The sequence below is a fragment of the Scardinius erythrophthalmus genome (genome assembly GCF_964197995.2).
Source record: "Scardinius erythrophthalmus genome assembly, chromosome: 7".
NCBI classification, from domain to species: Eukaryota; Metazoa; Chordata; class Actinopteri; order Cypriniformes; family Leuciscidae; genus Scardinius; species Scardinius erythrophthalmus.
In genome coordinates, this window is record NC_138227.1 from 6,724,253 (window position 1) to 6,738,876 (window position 14,624).

A 14,624-nucleotide genomic window follows, 5' to 3' on the forward strand; every position below is an offset into this window, starting at 1 on the left:
TCAGTTTCTGAGTTGGGTGTGTACGTCACCAAATCTAACTTTATATGACCTTAATTTCAGTCTTGTTGGCTAAAACATAGCACCATTTCGAAACATATCAGCACTCCTTGCAACTGTTAGCAAGGCTTAAAATATTTTTTACACAGCAGTGAGATATATTCATGTCATTTTCTTATTTACTAAGTGTAAATAAGACAAAAAAAATAATACACAGAAACAGCATCTTGTCTTGACTGATCTATTTAATGAACACTCACATTGATGAGTTTAAACATTTTTAATATACAGTTATACAGTATTTTATACAGTAAGTTGCGCTAAAAGCAGGGAACCAAAATGAACAAATCACTGCAAAGCGTGTGTGGCCCAAACGGAGGGCCTTCGAGACAATAGACATGAGTAACGCAAAGTTGAGATGTTGCCCAGAGTAGAGGTCGACCGATATGGGTTTTTTCAGGCCGAGGCCGATGCCGATCTTTTGAAATCCGGGTCGGCCGATGGCCGATTAATGCTGGCGATTTATTTTGGCCGATATTTGGCCGATTATGTGCTTGTTTTTAACCTCTATTTGAAAGATAAAATGTAACACAAATAATTACTTAAGATAGACAAGATTTCTCAACAAAAACATTTATTGAACACTTGACCAATCTGCACTTGTACAAAAGACAAAAAGACCTTGAGATATGTTTGGACACCCCTATGTTAAATTCCCATAGAGGCAGGCAGATTTTTATTTTTAAAGGCCAGTTACTTCATGGATCCAGGATACTATGCATCCTGATAAAGTTCCCTTGGCCTTTGGAATTAAAATAGCCCCACATCATCACATAGCCTTCACCATACCTAGAGATTGGCATGGGGTACTTTCCATAAGATCATCTCTCAATGCAAATCAAACCAGCTATTAGGCTAACTGAAATAAAACCATGCCAATCTCTAGGTATGGTGAACGCTATGTGATGATGTGGGGCTATTTTAATTCCAAAGGCCAAGGGAACTTTATCAGGATGCATAGTATCCTTAAAAAAAAAAAAAAAAAAAAAAAAAAAATACTTAAAAATAAAAATCTGCCTGCCTCTATGGGAATTTAACATAGGTGTGTCCAAACTTCTGCACCCTGTATTTTAAGGAAGAACATTTATTTATTTACGATACATTATTCATTCACAAAGAAAATTGGTGTCCTTAAAGGTTGGATTTTTCCTAATTTTTTTAAATTAAGGCATTAAGTTCAGTTTCCAAAAGATGATTTTTTATTCCTCTTTTTAGTCAACTTTAGCATGTGTGTCTAAACTTATGCATAGCACTGTATTTTTGGCAATCAGAGTTGGATGTTGTATGCAATTGTTTTGATCGAGGGAAACAAGATGCATTTCTAGTTATTCTTCTTCATACATTCTTTAAACAAAATAAGTATCCACTGTTTGAGAAGTTATACCCCAATTTGGTTTTCATACATTGATAATGGGAAAATTCAACAATTTGAACATTGGGACCTAGCAATGTTAACACAAAATGATGATTTGCCATCTTTCTAAAGTCATTTTTACCCCCCTCTACAAAATAGTGCATAACTCAGTAAATATAAACCCATCACATTTATGTTTGGCTTTCTTCAGAATTTTTTTTTTAACAATATAACAAATTTTAGCCGGGGAAGTTTCTAAAATGTGGTTGTTTTGACACGGATGACCCTGTAGATCTGTTTTATATGATGATAATATACAGCCTTGTCAAAACATGATTTATAACAGCAAATATATTCACTAAACTATTAAGTAATTAATTTAGTTCAGTATAAATCCAGTATCTTTCCAATTCCAGATCTGGTCCTGTGGGCGTCAGTATCACACAGTGATCACAGTTCACACCTGCAGTGAAGCCCCTCACACAACAATTCACCAATAAATACTGAGAATATTCCCATCATCCTACAAGAGAGGGACAAACTCCAGGAGTAGCAGCTGAAATCTGTGTGACTGTTAAAGATGGAGTTTATTAAAGAGGAGATTGAAGACATGAGTGATCCAGAACCATCCAGAATAAAACATGAAGATACTGAGGAACAAATAGGTTGGTGTCGATTCTTGATTATTCATTGTTGACTGCTTTGGTGGCTGTGAAATAGTTTATTGGTAGATAAAGATTTAGAAATTCATCAAAATTATCCTAATCTTGTATATAGCAGTGTGTCAAACACATTTTAATTATTTAAAGGTCCCCTATTACGCAAAATTCACTTTTGCATGCTGTTTGGACATAAATGTGTGTTGGCAGTGTGTGTACACATCCACCCAATAGTGATAAAAATCCACTCACTCCTTTTTTATTAATCCCTATAAATCATTAGCAGTGTCTCCCAACGACCTGTTTTCAGAATGCTGTTTTAGTGAGGTCACTAAGCACAGGCCCCGCCCACGAGTGTTGACAGACACTGCCGTTTCAACATAGACCCGCCCGGATCGAGTCCACAGCTGCTGCACTGACGAGAATGTCTCCCAAGCGTTGTAGGTGTTGTGTGGCTGGATGTATTACTCCACATAGCTCTCTCTATTTACTCCCGAAATCTGAGGAAGCCGCTGAAGACGAGGTGGAATTATTTTGTTTTTAAAGAAAATGCTCCCTCAACTCTACCGAAATTCGTTTATGTAACATTACTTGCGCACTTCTTATAACTTACTGTGTTTACTCAGCTCTTACGGTGATTTTCTGAAGTAAAACTGACGCTTCATCTTTTGTGTTATGTACAATAAACTTTATTAAACTCATCAGTATATGTTTGATCATCATTCTGACCTGGTCCGAAACAGAGCAGACTTGTAGGCTATTAATAATGGATACATACAAGCAGATGACAAATACGTTATAACCGTCCATATATATACGTCCAGCAGCAGCTTATTTGCATTTAAAGGGCACACACTAAAACAGCGCGTTTTTCTGAGCCCCAAAAAATGTCAATTTAAACATGCTGAAAAAAAATATCTGTTGGGTATTTTGAGCTGAAACTTCACATACACACTCTGGGGACATCAGCGACTTATTTTACATCTTGTGAAAAGGGGCATAATAGGGGACCTTTAAATTAATGAGAATAATATAACAAACCTTCAACATCAAAGATCTGATACTTTATACTCATACAGACAGAAACCTATTCTCTTGTTTTCTGCTTGTTTACTTGAATTTTCCTTGAAATTATTCTCCTTAAACTGATTATATCTACTTGATATGTTCATTCTAGATAAGATGGAAATAACAGAGCTAAGAGAAGAACTGAATGAAGTAAAGAAACACTGTGACTTCAAAACTCAAGGAACAAAAGCCAAAAAGCTGCACTCCTGCTCACAGTGTGGAAAGAGTTTCAGTCATAAAGGAAGCCTTAAGACACACCTGAGAATTCACACTGGAGAGAAACCGTATCCATGCACTCAGTGTGGAAAGAGTTTCACATATTCATCCATACTCAAGTATCATCTGCGTGTTCACTCTGGAGAAAAGCCATTTAACTGTGATCAGTGTGGTAAAGAGTTCATTTCACCATCACAACTAAAAAAACACCTGAAAGTTCATTCAGATGAGAGGCCTTATGTGTGTTCTCTCTGTGGAAAGAGTTTTTCACGGCTGGATCATTTTAAACTGCACCAGAAAACACATAATGAAGTGAGAGATCATGTGTGTTGTGACTGTGGGAAGAGCTTTACTAGAGCTGGTGATCTTATACGGCACCAAATAATTCATACTGGAGAAAAACATTACAAGTGCTCATATTGTGACAAGAGTTTCACTCAGTCTGCACACCTGAAATCACACGAGCGAGTTCATACTGGAGAGAAGCCGTATCACTGCACTCAATGTGGAAAAGATTTTACTTCAACATCATATCTAAAAAAACACCTTACTTTTCATACAGGTGTTAAGCCTCACTTGTGTTCTCTCTGTGGAAAGAGTTTTACACTGCTGGACAGTTTTAAACTGCACCAGAAAACACACAATGAAGTGACAGATCATGTGTGTTGTTACTGTGGGAAAAGCTTTACTAGAGCTGGTAATCTGAAACGGCACCAAAGAATTCATACTGGAGAGAAGCCGTACAACTGTACTCAGTGTGAGAAGAGTTTTAGACGTTTATCAAGCCTTCACACTCACATGAAAAACTGTTGCAAATGATCGAATTCAGTTATATATCAAATACATTCAGTTAAATTCTGCAATATAAAATATTGAGATTATCTAATTTTTTTTTTTTTTAAATGAATGAAAGATTAGGCGAAGCTTCAAAAGTGTAAATATAATTTTTTTTTGTGCAAAATCTGTCTATTTCAAATTCATGTCATACTTATTCTGATAGTATATGCAGTTATGAGAAAAAAACAGAAAATATATATTTTTTAATATAAAAAAGCATTTAACTGAGATTGTTTAAACTGAATCAAGTCCAATATGTGTTGGTGGAAAGATTTTTTCACTGCTGGACTCTAAACAGCTCCAGAAAATACAGACCATGAGAGAAATCATGTGTGTTTTGAGCCGCACTCTCCATTGGTCTAGACTGACTCTGTCCGGTAGGGGCTTCACTTTTACCTGTTTGCACTCGTTTAATTTGTTCATTTATGTCAGTCAGAAATCATTAACCGCATTTCCACTGTACAGACCATATCAAATTCAATCACATTTGTTTGTTTGTGGTCACGGGACTCCACAAAACAACTCTAGTTTTGTGGAGTCAAAAGAGTGAACATTTGGAAGAATATTGATAAATATGTATGTTTTTTATGTCATATTTTTTTTATGTCATATCTCACTATACTGTTTGTTACCTGTTACACTGGGACAGAAATTCCATTAAAAATAACAAATGCCCCCCAAATACAAGAGATTGGGGTAAAAATATTACATTTTCCTGTGTTTTTATATTTATAAGAGGAACAACTCAAGCATCATACAACCAATCAACATAAAATCTAGAGTGCTGTTTTCCCGAATATCAGCTTGAATGTGACATTGTAACAATACGCAACTGCTCCGTAACCAAGTTATTAATGGGTAACTTAAAGGGAATCTCCACCTCTGGAAAGATTAATGTGTTTTTAAAATAGGTCATTTATGTAGAAGAAATGTGAAATTATTTTTGAATTTGGAGCTTTCTAGACTAAGAAAAGCCAGAAAATGTATTTCATGTGGATGAAAGACAACAACTCCCAGAATGCACTTGCTTCGCTGACCTACGAGGCCACTCCCATTGGGAGTCATTGGAAATCAAACGCACTGGCACTGATCTGTGATAGGTCTGTTAGCGCATTAGGTCCGACACCCTATGGGTGGGTTTAAAAGGGTGGGAACTAGTGCTTGTAGTCTCAACAGAAATCCACCCCTCTTACACTTCCTCCGACAATGACGCAAAATGACGATTTTTGCGTCATTGTGGGAGGAAGTGTAAGAGGTAAGAGGATTTCTCCCGTCTCGGGGGAAAATGAGTGAGTGTTGCACGACCATTCAATACTATGATTGGGTTTCTAACAATGCAAAGCTTAATGCAAATGGTTGGAGTGTTCCTTTAAAATTTTTGATAAAGTTTGTCAACATAAAGATAGATTTTGTTGATGATTGACTAGTAGCAGCCATAGAAATGTGTTCAGAGTGTTATTTCTAATTAGTTAACCTTATTTTTAAAAGCAGGCAAATCGATTTCCAAATGTTAAATGTATTTTAGAAGGTGCAGAGAAACAGAAAGGCAGGGAATATTTAGAAGGTTTTTTAAAAGAAGAGAATATAGTGTAAAGAGAATTTAGTAGAATAGGGGGCAGTAATGCATCAAATTGTATGCAACCTGCCGTAAAACCCTAAAGAAGAAGAAGAAGCCTTACTTTCCTTGATGAACTAACCCTTTGAATACAATGGTATAACATGCGGCTCCTTTAAGAAACATGATGACATCGCGCACTGCGCCTGCGCAGAAGAGAGAAGCGAGAGAGAGATGAGCTAAAACTTTCACCAGTTGAGGCTGAATATGTCACTGTAACCGATGCGGAATATTTTCTCCGGATGCCGTATATTTCCAGCCTGCAGGTGAGAGATTTTACCAGATTACAGAGTTTAACATTAACCAGCTCCAGAGTAAAAGCCCTCATATCGTGAATAAGGGTTGTCTGCACTGCAATCACACGAGCGAGTTCATACAGAGAGAAGACGCACTAATGTGGAGAGAGTTTTAGACTTTCGGGCTCTGTAGTGAATCATAGAAAGAACAGAAGCGTTGTACAAGTGTCGTAGTGAAGATGTGAAACTCAATGAGGTGAAAACAGGGAACTTTTAGAGACAAAAGCCATATTCACACTGGATTAGTATTATCTGGGGACCTTGTGTGATTCAGAAATTACGGTGTTCGGCGAAATATGGTAGGTCATTTGCGCGGGAATTTTTACTGTTTACTCTTTTTACTCAAATTAAAGACATGGCCGATTCGCGCGGGATTAAGATCACACACAACCTCCGCAATTACAAATGATTGTCCTGTGCAAATAGGGCTAAATAGGTTTTTCAGCAGCTCATTTAAACATAATGACTCCGTTATTTCCCTCAGACTTTGGGAAAGTAGTAAACAAGCCTTGTTTTAAATATAGCTAATATCAAACCACATTAAAAATCCTAAATTTCTAAACGTTATTCAAACAAATGTTCACTATTTAAATACAATGAAAGAAATTCAGTGTAAATGCAGTTGTTTCTTTTTTTTACGAATTTTTCTCCCACAATAATTCACCAATAAATACTGGAAATATTAATTTCAGTGTATTTTTGGCAATCAGAGTTGGATGTTGTATGCAATTGTTTTGATAGAGGGAAATATACATTTCTAGTTATTCTTCATGTTCATACATTCTTCTTTAAACAAAATAAGTATCCACTGTTTGAGAAGTTATACCCATATTTGGTTTTCAACCATTGAAAATGGGAAAATTCAACAATTTGAACATTGGGACCTACCAATCTCTGTGTAAACCATAGACTGTAAAAAAAGATGGACGACGTCCCTTTGCTCTTTTCCATTGGTAAGAACTGAAGCCGCCAGTGTCCCGATATGGCGCTGACATCTTGGAACTTGAGTCTGCGCAGTAGCGATCTCAGGACCAGACCTGCGCAGTAGCGAGCAGGAATTAAAGCCGCGAAATCAACGCTCTGCCCTCACCAGGCGCGTCGTTAGACATGGGCATCCGGGGCTCCAGCCCCGGATCTAAAAAAAATTGAATTTATTGATAATTATTATTATTTTTTAATAATTTTGTATTTAGCCTTTAAAAGAATCGACCGGGTCTTTTAATCTATCCTTCGGAATCAATCATGTATTAAAGACGATTAAAATGTGTTCAAGCAGATCAAAGTTACTATGGTTACTCTCACACAGAGACGCACCACGTGAGCGATTTAGCTATCCAAGTTCATCTCCAGGATTTGCGCGCAACAGCAAACAATCTCACAGCAATAAAAAAAAAAAAAAAAATTTGACGCAGTCAGCACCGCCGCACAGTCTTCTGTCAGACCAGATGTTGTCAGGCTACATGTCAGTAAAACTCAGAAAAACTACCTTTCTGTCGTGTCAGCCGTTTGCTCGCGGCGCGCACTCTTCAATCACGCGCAAATGCGGCGCGCCCTGTATCACGCAAAATAAACTACTAGCATGTAACGTCGTGTTCTGTCGTCAATTAAGTATTGAAATAACCAAAAGGGAGATTAAAGCTGCGTCAAAACTCTATGTCGGGGCTTTTGTATTCCTTTGTAGGCTACATAAATGTTACACATTTTGGCGTAGCCCTAGCCTACTCATTTTTCATTAATATTCTAATATTTTATCAATATTGCAAAGTCATCAAAACTGACTAAATATTTTGTGACCAAAAATGTGAAAAATAGGCCTACATCTAGCCTAAATGATCGTTCATGACATTCTTTTAACTATAAGCAGCCCAATTTGTCTAGATCTGTATTATTTCATTTGTATAATGAGTATATTGCTGCGCAGTCGTGTGATTTAGTATGCTTGATTAACATTATTACAATGTATTCCTATTTAAATCTGATATGTAGCCTATATATATAAGGTCCTCGTGTTCGAATATTTCACCAGCATCAGCCTTTTCACAGTTTGTATCACTCCGCTTGTCTGTGTTTGCGCAACTTGCATCATTAAGCCAGTAGGTGGTGACAAGTGACTGTCTTTATGAGTGAACAATTGAAATTTAATTTAACTGATTTAATAGTGCCAAAAACATTGATTAACTCAAGAAAGAAACAAGTTGCTGAAACCAAACTTTATTGCTAAAAAGTTTACATCTATGCAAAATAATCCTTGAAAGATTTCTCATTTAAGGCCATTCCTGTTTGGAATATGTGATTGTGTATTGTCAACTATAAGCAGAAACATTTTGCATTTCCATTTTCTAGTGTGGATCATTCATTTCAACATTTATCCTCATTCTCATGTTTAAGAATCTGTTATCTGCTTGACAAATAATTTATGTATACTGCCCACTGACATGCTTTTAAAGCTATTGTTATAAAAAAAATGTTGGCCTTCAAACACCTTAAAATGCACATATGTAGGTCCGAGAAATCCAAATTTTCGCAGGGGAGCATGCCCCCGAACCCCCCTAACTACCTCACATTTTAATGTGTGTGTCTGTGTGGTAATATGGGCTGGTGTGGCAACAGTGCCAGGACCATATATAGGCCTAAAGTATACATTATTCTCTGTATCGAATCATATTATCTTATTACCCACCCCCAGCCCCTGATGTTTCAGGCTCAGCCCCTGATGTTTTTAAAACCTAGAAACGCCCCTGGCCCTCACCCTCGCAGAATGCACTGTCCCTGAGTGCACTTTTTAAAAAATTGATAGCAGTATGACGAGAGGCTTGTTAAAATAAAGTAAATACAATCTCCTCAGTCCTCCGAAGATCCTGAAAAAATGTCAGTTGGTGCTTCAGTGACTACTTCGCTCAGAGAACCTGTCAATCACAGCTGTCAATCATGACGCTACACCACCGTTTTTATAGCATCACGTAACTAACTAAAAACCAACTTACTAGCCTGGGTTTCCCCATGCTGCCTTTCGCAGCGCGATTTTATTCACGCTGCTAGGCAGCCTGGACACCATGGACCAGATTTTCACCCAAGCGAGGGGACCAATCACAGAACGGGGAGGGAGTAGCAAGACGATGACGACGTCTTTGCGACACACCCAAGCAGTTTGTTTATATCTATGGATCCAACATGGCAGCAAGTAGTTTAGAACGCAAGTTTTTTTCGTCGGCTTCCTCATCGAATTTCTGTCGCTCTACATACGTCATCTGGTATAATTGAAACGATGGGCTATGAGCTACATACAGGCGCATTTGATAGACATTCGTATCGCCCAATAAACGGCTCTGGGCATTCGTAAACCACGCCTCAAATACAAGAAAATGTGGTCAAAATGAACATGTCTCAATGAGAAAGAGGTCTGACGTTAGCCAGGCTATGAACTTACATCAGCGTGATAAAAATGACAGCAAATGAAAGAAACCACATTTGGAAAAAAGATATTTGAAGTGTAATTTAATTGTTTAGTTGGTCTCACATCCTGTTGAATAACACGGGGAGGCGGGGCTTATGACTAGGGGTGTCCCGATCAGGTTTTTTTTGCCCCCGAGTCCGAGTTATTTGATTTTGAGTATCTACCGATACCGAGTCCCGATCCGATACTTCTATAATACATACAAAAAGAATAAAGAAGAGCGAAAAACAGATCCAGGATGTTCCTTATTTTTTATTTAATTCACCTTATTTTAACATTCAACAACTCTGTTAACAAACAGAGCACTTCTGTGAGGTAGCTTGAACAATCAAGTAATAAATAACATAAATTCTTCACTTTTGGACTTAGTGCATGCAGAGGCAGCGCGTAGCAGGAGCAGCAGTGCCGCAATCGTTTCGGCGCCGAGTCTATTTTTGCTGCGCCGCTTACGCTGAATTAAAGTGACAATGCATTGATCATGGCCAAAATACACCGCAGTTTTGTCCAAAAAGTGTATTGATGATATCTATTGTGTTTTAAACAGTCGATCAAATGACCAACAGCAAAAAGAAAACAAATGTCCAAAAACAAACTTGTTGCCAGAACAATAAAAACAAAGATGAACCAAAAGTTATATAAATGAAATTATTAATAAAATAAGCTTATTGACAAGTCTTTTCTCTTAAATGTATTTGAAAACGAAATAAAGCAATGCCAACTTATCCATTATAGAGTACTCTGTCTGTACACAACCCGCGGTTCAGCCGCGCGTGACAAACGCTGCCAGTGTGAAAGCAAAAACGCACGTGTCCTGCTCCTGCTCACCATACGCACTGCTCCTGCGCTGCTTACGCTCTGCTAACGCGTGCAGTGTGAAACCGGCGTAACTCTGTGCCACCGCATAACTATAGATGTGTTAAAAAAGAATGAGAAAATATATACATATATATCCGAGTCCTGATCGGGAGGTAACGTCCGATTCCGATCGAGTCTGGGTGTGATCGGATCGGGACATCCCTACTTATGACCTATACCAGGACCAGTCACCGGGGGGCGATCGAGACGTTTTGGCTTCACTTTTCGGGGCTTGTTGTGTGGCATGCTTGGTGTAAACACAAAATAATGATTAGCCATCTTTCTAAAGTCATTTTTACTCCCCTCTACAAAATACTGGATAACTCAGTAAATATAAACCCATCACATTTATGTCTGGCTTTCTTCCGAAAAAAAAAATATTAACAATATAACAAATTTTAGCCGGGGATGTTTCTAAAATGTGGTTGTTTTGACACGGATGACCCTGTAGATCTGTTTTATATGATGATAATATACAGCCTTTGTCAAAACACAATTTATAACAGCAAATATTCACTAAACTATCAAGTAATTAAATTTGTTCATTATAAATTCAATAACTTTCCAATTCCAGATCTGGTCCTGTGGGCGTCAGTATCACACAGTGACCACAGTTCACACCTGCAGTGAAGCCCCTCCCTCGACAATTCACCAATAAATACTGGGAATATTCCCATCATCCTACAAGAGAAGGACAAACTCCAGGAGTAGCAGCTGAAATCTGTGTGACTGTTAAAGATGGAGTTTATTAAAGAGGAGATTGAAGACATGAGTGATCCAGAACCATCCAGAATAAAACATGAAGATACTGAGGAACAAATAGGTTGGTGTCCATTCTTGATTCTTCATTGTTGACTGCTTTGGTGGCTGTGAAATATTAAGTAGTATATTGATGATAAATGATGAAATTCATCTAAATTATCCTAATCTTGTATATAGCAGTGTGTCAAACACATTTTATTATTCAAATTAATAAGAATGATATAACAAACCTTCAACATCATAGATCTGATAATTTATACTCACACAGACAGAAACCTATTTTCTTGTTTTCTGCTTGTTCACTTGAATTTTCTTTGAAATAGTCCTCCTTAAACTGATTATGTCTACTTGATATGTTCATTCTAGATCAGATGGAAATAACAGAGCTAAGAGAAGAACTGAATGAAGTAAAGAAACACTGTGACTTCAAAACTCAAGGAACTAAAGCCAAAAAGCTGCACTCCTGCTCTCAGTGTGGAAGGAGTTTCAGTCAAAAAGGAAACCTTAACAAACACATGAGAATTCACACTGGAGAGAAACCGTATCCATGCTCTCAGTGTGGAAAGAGTTTCCGTCAAAAAGGATACCTTATCAAACACATGAGAATTCACACTGGAGAGAAACCGTACACATGCTCTCTGTGTGGAAAGAGTTTTAGTCAAAAAGGAAGCCTTAACAAACACATGAGAATTCACACTGGAGAGAAACCGTATACATGCTCTCAGTGTGGAAAGAGTTCCACATATTTATCTGATCTCAGAAATCATTTGCGTATTCACTCTGGAGAAAAGCCATTTAACTGTGATCAGTGTGGTAAAGATTTTATTTCATCATCACGTCTAAAAGAACACCTTAAAGTTCATTCAGATGAGAGGCCTTATGTGTGTTCTCTCTGTGGAAAGAGTTATTCATGGCTGAACAATTTTAAACGGCACCAGAAAACACATAATGAAGTGAGAGATCATGTGTGCTTTGACTGTGGGAAGAGCTTTACTACATCAGGTGATCTGAAAGAGCACCAAAGAATTCATACTGGAGAAAGACCTTACAAGTGCTCATATTGTGACAAGAGTTTCACTCAGTCTGGACCTCTGAAATCACACGAGCGAGTTCATACTGGAGAGAAGCCGTACGACTGCACTCAGTGTGAGAAGAGTTTTAGAAGTTTATCAAGCCTTCATGGTCATATAAAAACCTGTTGCAAGTGATCAACATTCAGTTCTATATCAAATACATTCAGGTAAATTCCGCAAGATAAAATATTGAGACTGTCTATTTTCATTTTTTTTGTTAAAACTAGAAAAATGCATTTCTGGAGGAACTGCAAAGTGTGCTTGCTTGGGTGCAGTGCACTAACGTTAGTGGATAGATGCGAGAAAAAAGATGTCAAACTGTCTTTTATTTTCGAATTTAATTCCTCAATCAGTGCTGGACCGGCATTTTCTGTCTTCCGCTGAGCCCTGGCCGTAGACAGATCATATGTTTCACGCTGTCAATGCAGTGGTCTGCATTGCGCTGATCTTGCGCTGTGTGAAACTATCGAGTGTAGGTGCAGCATTCTAACATTGAGTCATAATGAGCTGTTTGTGAAGAAATTATCCGCTTCCAAATTCTGTAATTTTAATCACGAAATTGAAACATTAAAAAACAATTTGCTCTTTATAGTGTGCGAGTGATAGAGCGCGGCAGCAACGAACCAACTGATCAACTTGCAGCGTAACAACATTGAATGCTCGGCCGAACAGCTGATCATAGCTGTACAGGGCGCCTTATTATTTTTCATCTCCATAAATATATCTAGTAGTAAAGTTAATGCAAGGCTAGAAAATCAATTCATCTTTTACTGATACTTCCTTTTCATCATGGAGAGCGCATTTCATGGTTGCATAACTTGCATAACAATGATAGACGCCACGGGAGAGCAAGCGCGAAAGGAGACAGCGGCGCGCCCACGCTTTCCACTTGTTTTTACAGAATTAGGGTGCAATCCATTCGACAGGGTCAATATGCAGTGTTCACTGCTCCCCTACTCCCTGAGCACGGTATATCAGTTGAAGTGGACTTCACTGACAATAACCGCTCATTTGAAATGCCCTGCTAACGTCATCAAAGAAAGTCAACTACGGGGTCGCGCAGATTATGATATAACATAAATATATATAGGACTACATCATATTTTAATTTTTATTATTATATATATAATATAATATATTTACAATTATATTGCACTATTTTACAACTACCTAAAATAAAATCACTTTACTTCACAAACTAGCTAAGCTTGCTGCATTCACTGAGGTAAATTATAATCATCAAAAATTGTATATGTAATATTCACAACAATAACCGTTAAAAATACTGTCATTTAACTATGGCGAAATGTATGAATACTTACACACACGTTAGTAATGTCCGTTCTAACTGGTGATGACGTGGTGCGCGAAATGACAGTTGGGTGATCATCGCTCTCCACTTCCTGTGAAGTGATGTATCAATGTTCCCTTATTCCTAGAGATGCACCGATTACAATTTTCTGGGCCGATTCCGATTTCCGATTTTTCATTAGGTTTGACCTGCCGATACCGATTTTAGCCGATTCCGATTTCATTTTTTCTAACCACTTTACAGCACACACAAATATTTATTTTATATCATTTCTGTAATAAAACATTTTACAATTTGCATAGTTCACACACATCTAAAGTGCAGTGTTGTGGAAGAACCATTTCCTTTTCGCATTCAATATCCAATAATTTTATATATATATATACATGTATTTAGCAAACGAAACGTCTGTATGAAAACAGGGAATGGCAATAAAATAATATATCAATAAAAAATAAAATAAATATAGCCTTGCAGTATTAAGATATTTCTCAAAGCACACACACACACACAGGCCTATTGCAATCACTTGTACAAACTGAATAATAAAACAAGTTTAAATGGGTACATTTTCTATAAATATTAGTCTTTGTTTTCTTTTCTGACATAGCCTACTCCAGTTCTTGTTAAAACACGCAAATTCTGTGCATTTTGGGCACTTTTTTTGTGAAACCCTATTAGGCTATTTTCCATCAAAAGTGTGCTTTCCCTTTAATTGAGCGTGAGCAGTGCAGCAAATAGACTCGGCGCCGAAACACGCGCTTCACTGCTCGCGACGCTCCTGCTTGATGCTCACGCGCTGCTCCTGCTTCCGTTGTGAATGCACTCATTGATTAACATGCACAACAAAAAAAATACGTGCTTGCAGTCCGAACGGACGTAATTCACGAGGTTTTCTACATGTGCTCCATGTGCACGTGTGATGCTGATGTTGCGCGATGTTAATCATGCGGCACCCGAGTGCATTTGCCCGGCATAAAATCGGCATTTGTCAGACTGACCGGCCGGTCGCCGGTTACGGCCGATCACGTGAAAATCGGCCAATTCCGGTCACCAGCCGATCAAT

General features: G+C 37.8%; 3 protein-coding genes across 3 annotated transcripts in view; all 3 read left to right on the plus strand.

Moving 5' to 3' along the window:
* The window catches only part of LOC308693246 (uncharacterized protein), a gene marked incomplete at its 3' end in the record, with an annotated part of 76,961 nt that extends 75,078 nt beyond the window's left edge, over nt 1–1,883 (plus strand). The window contains exon 6 of the mRNA XM_081370040.1: nt 1,828–1,883. Within this exon, the coding sequence (XP_081226166.1) occupies nt 1,828–1,883 (56 nt within the window). The remainder of the gene's footprint in view (nt 1–1,827) is intronic.
* A 40-nt stretch (nt 1,884–1,923) lies between these two features.
* On the plus strand, nt 1,924–4,889 carry LOC308694149 (uncharacterized protein). The gene is made up of 2 exons (XM_081371502.1): nt 1,924–2,076; nt 3,248–4,889. Exons 1-2 carry the CDS (start codon nt 1,992–1,994, stop codon nt 4,171–4,173), a joined length of 1,011 nt encoding a protein of 336 aa, XP_081227628.1. The 5' UTR covers nt 1,924–1,991; the 3' UTR covers nt 4,174–4,889.
* Nucleotides 4,890–5,954: 1,065 nt separating this feature from the next.
* LOC308693426 (uncharacterized protein) lies at nt 5,955–12,833 on the plus strand. Its single transcript, XM_081370318.1, has 3 exons — nt 5,955–6,072; nt 10,986–11,234; nt 11,540–12,833. Exons 2-3 carry the CDS (start codon nt 11,150–11,152, stop codon nt 12,379–12,381), a joined length of 927 nt encoding a protein of 308 aa, XP_081226444.1. The 5' UTR covers nt 5,955–6,072; nt 10,986–11,149; the 3' UTR covers nt 12,382–12,833.
* Nucleotides 12,834–14,624: the final 1,791 nt, after the last annotated feature.

Excerpts from the sequence above, each read along its gene's own strand:
- LOC308694149 (XM_081371502.1), top strand. The coding sequence starts at position 1,992 with ATGGAGTTTATTAAAGAGGAGATTGAAGACATGAGTGATCCAGAACCA. Across the intron at positions 2,077-3,247 it reads AGATACTGAGGAACAAATAG|ATAAGATGGAAATAACAGAG; the intron begins GTTGGTGTCGAT and ends TGTTCATTCTAG.
- LOC308693426 (XM_081370318.1), top strand. The coding sequence starts at position 11,150 with ATGGAGTTTATTAAAGAGGAGATTGAAGACATGAGTGATCCAGAACCA. Across the intron at positions 11,235-11,539 it reads AGATACTGAGGAACAAATAG|ATCAGATGGAAATAACAGAG; the intron begins GTTGGTGTCCAT and ends TGTTCATTCTAG.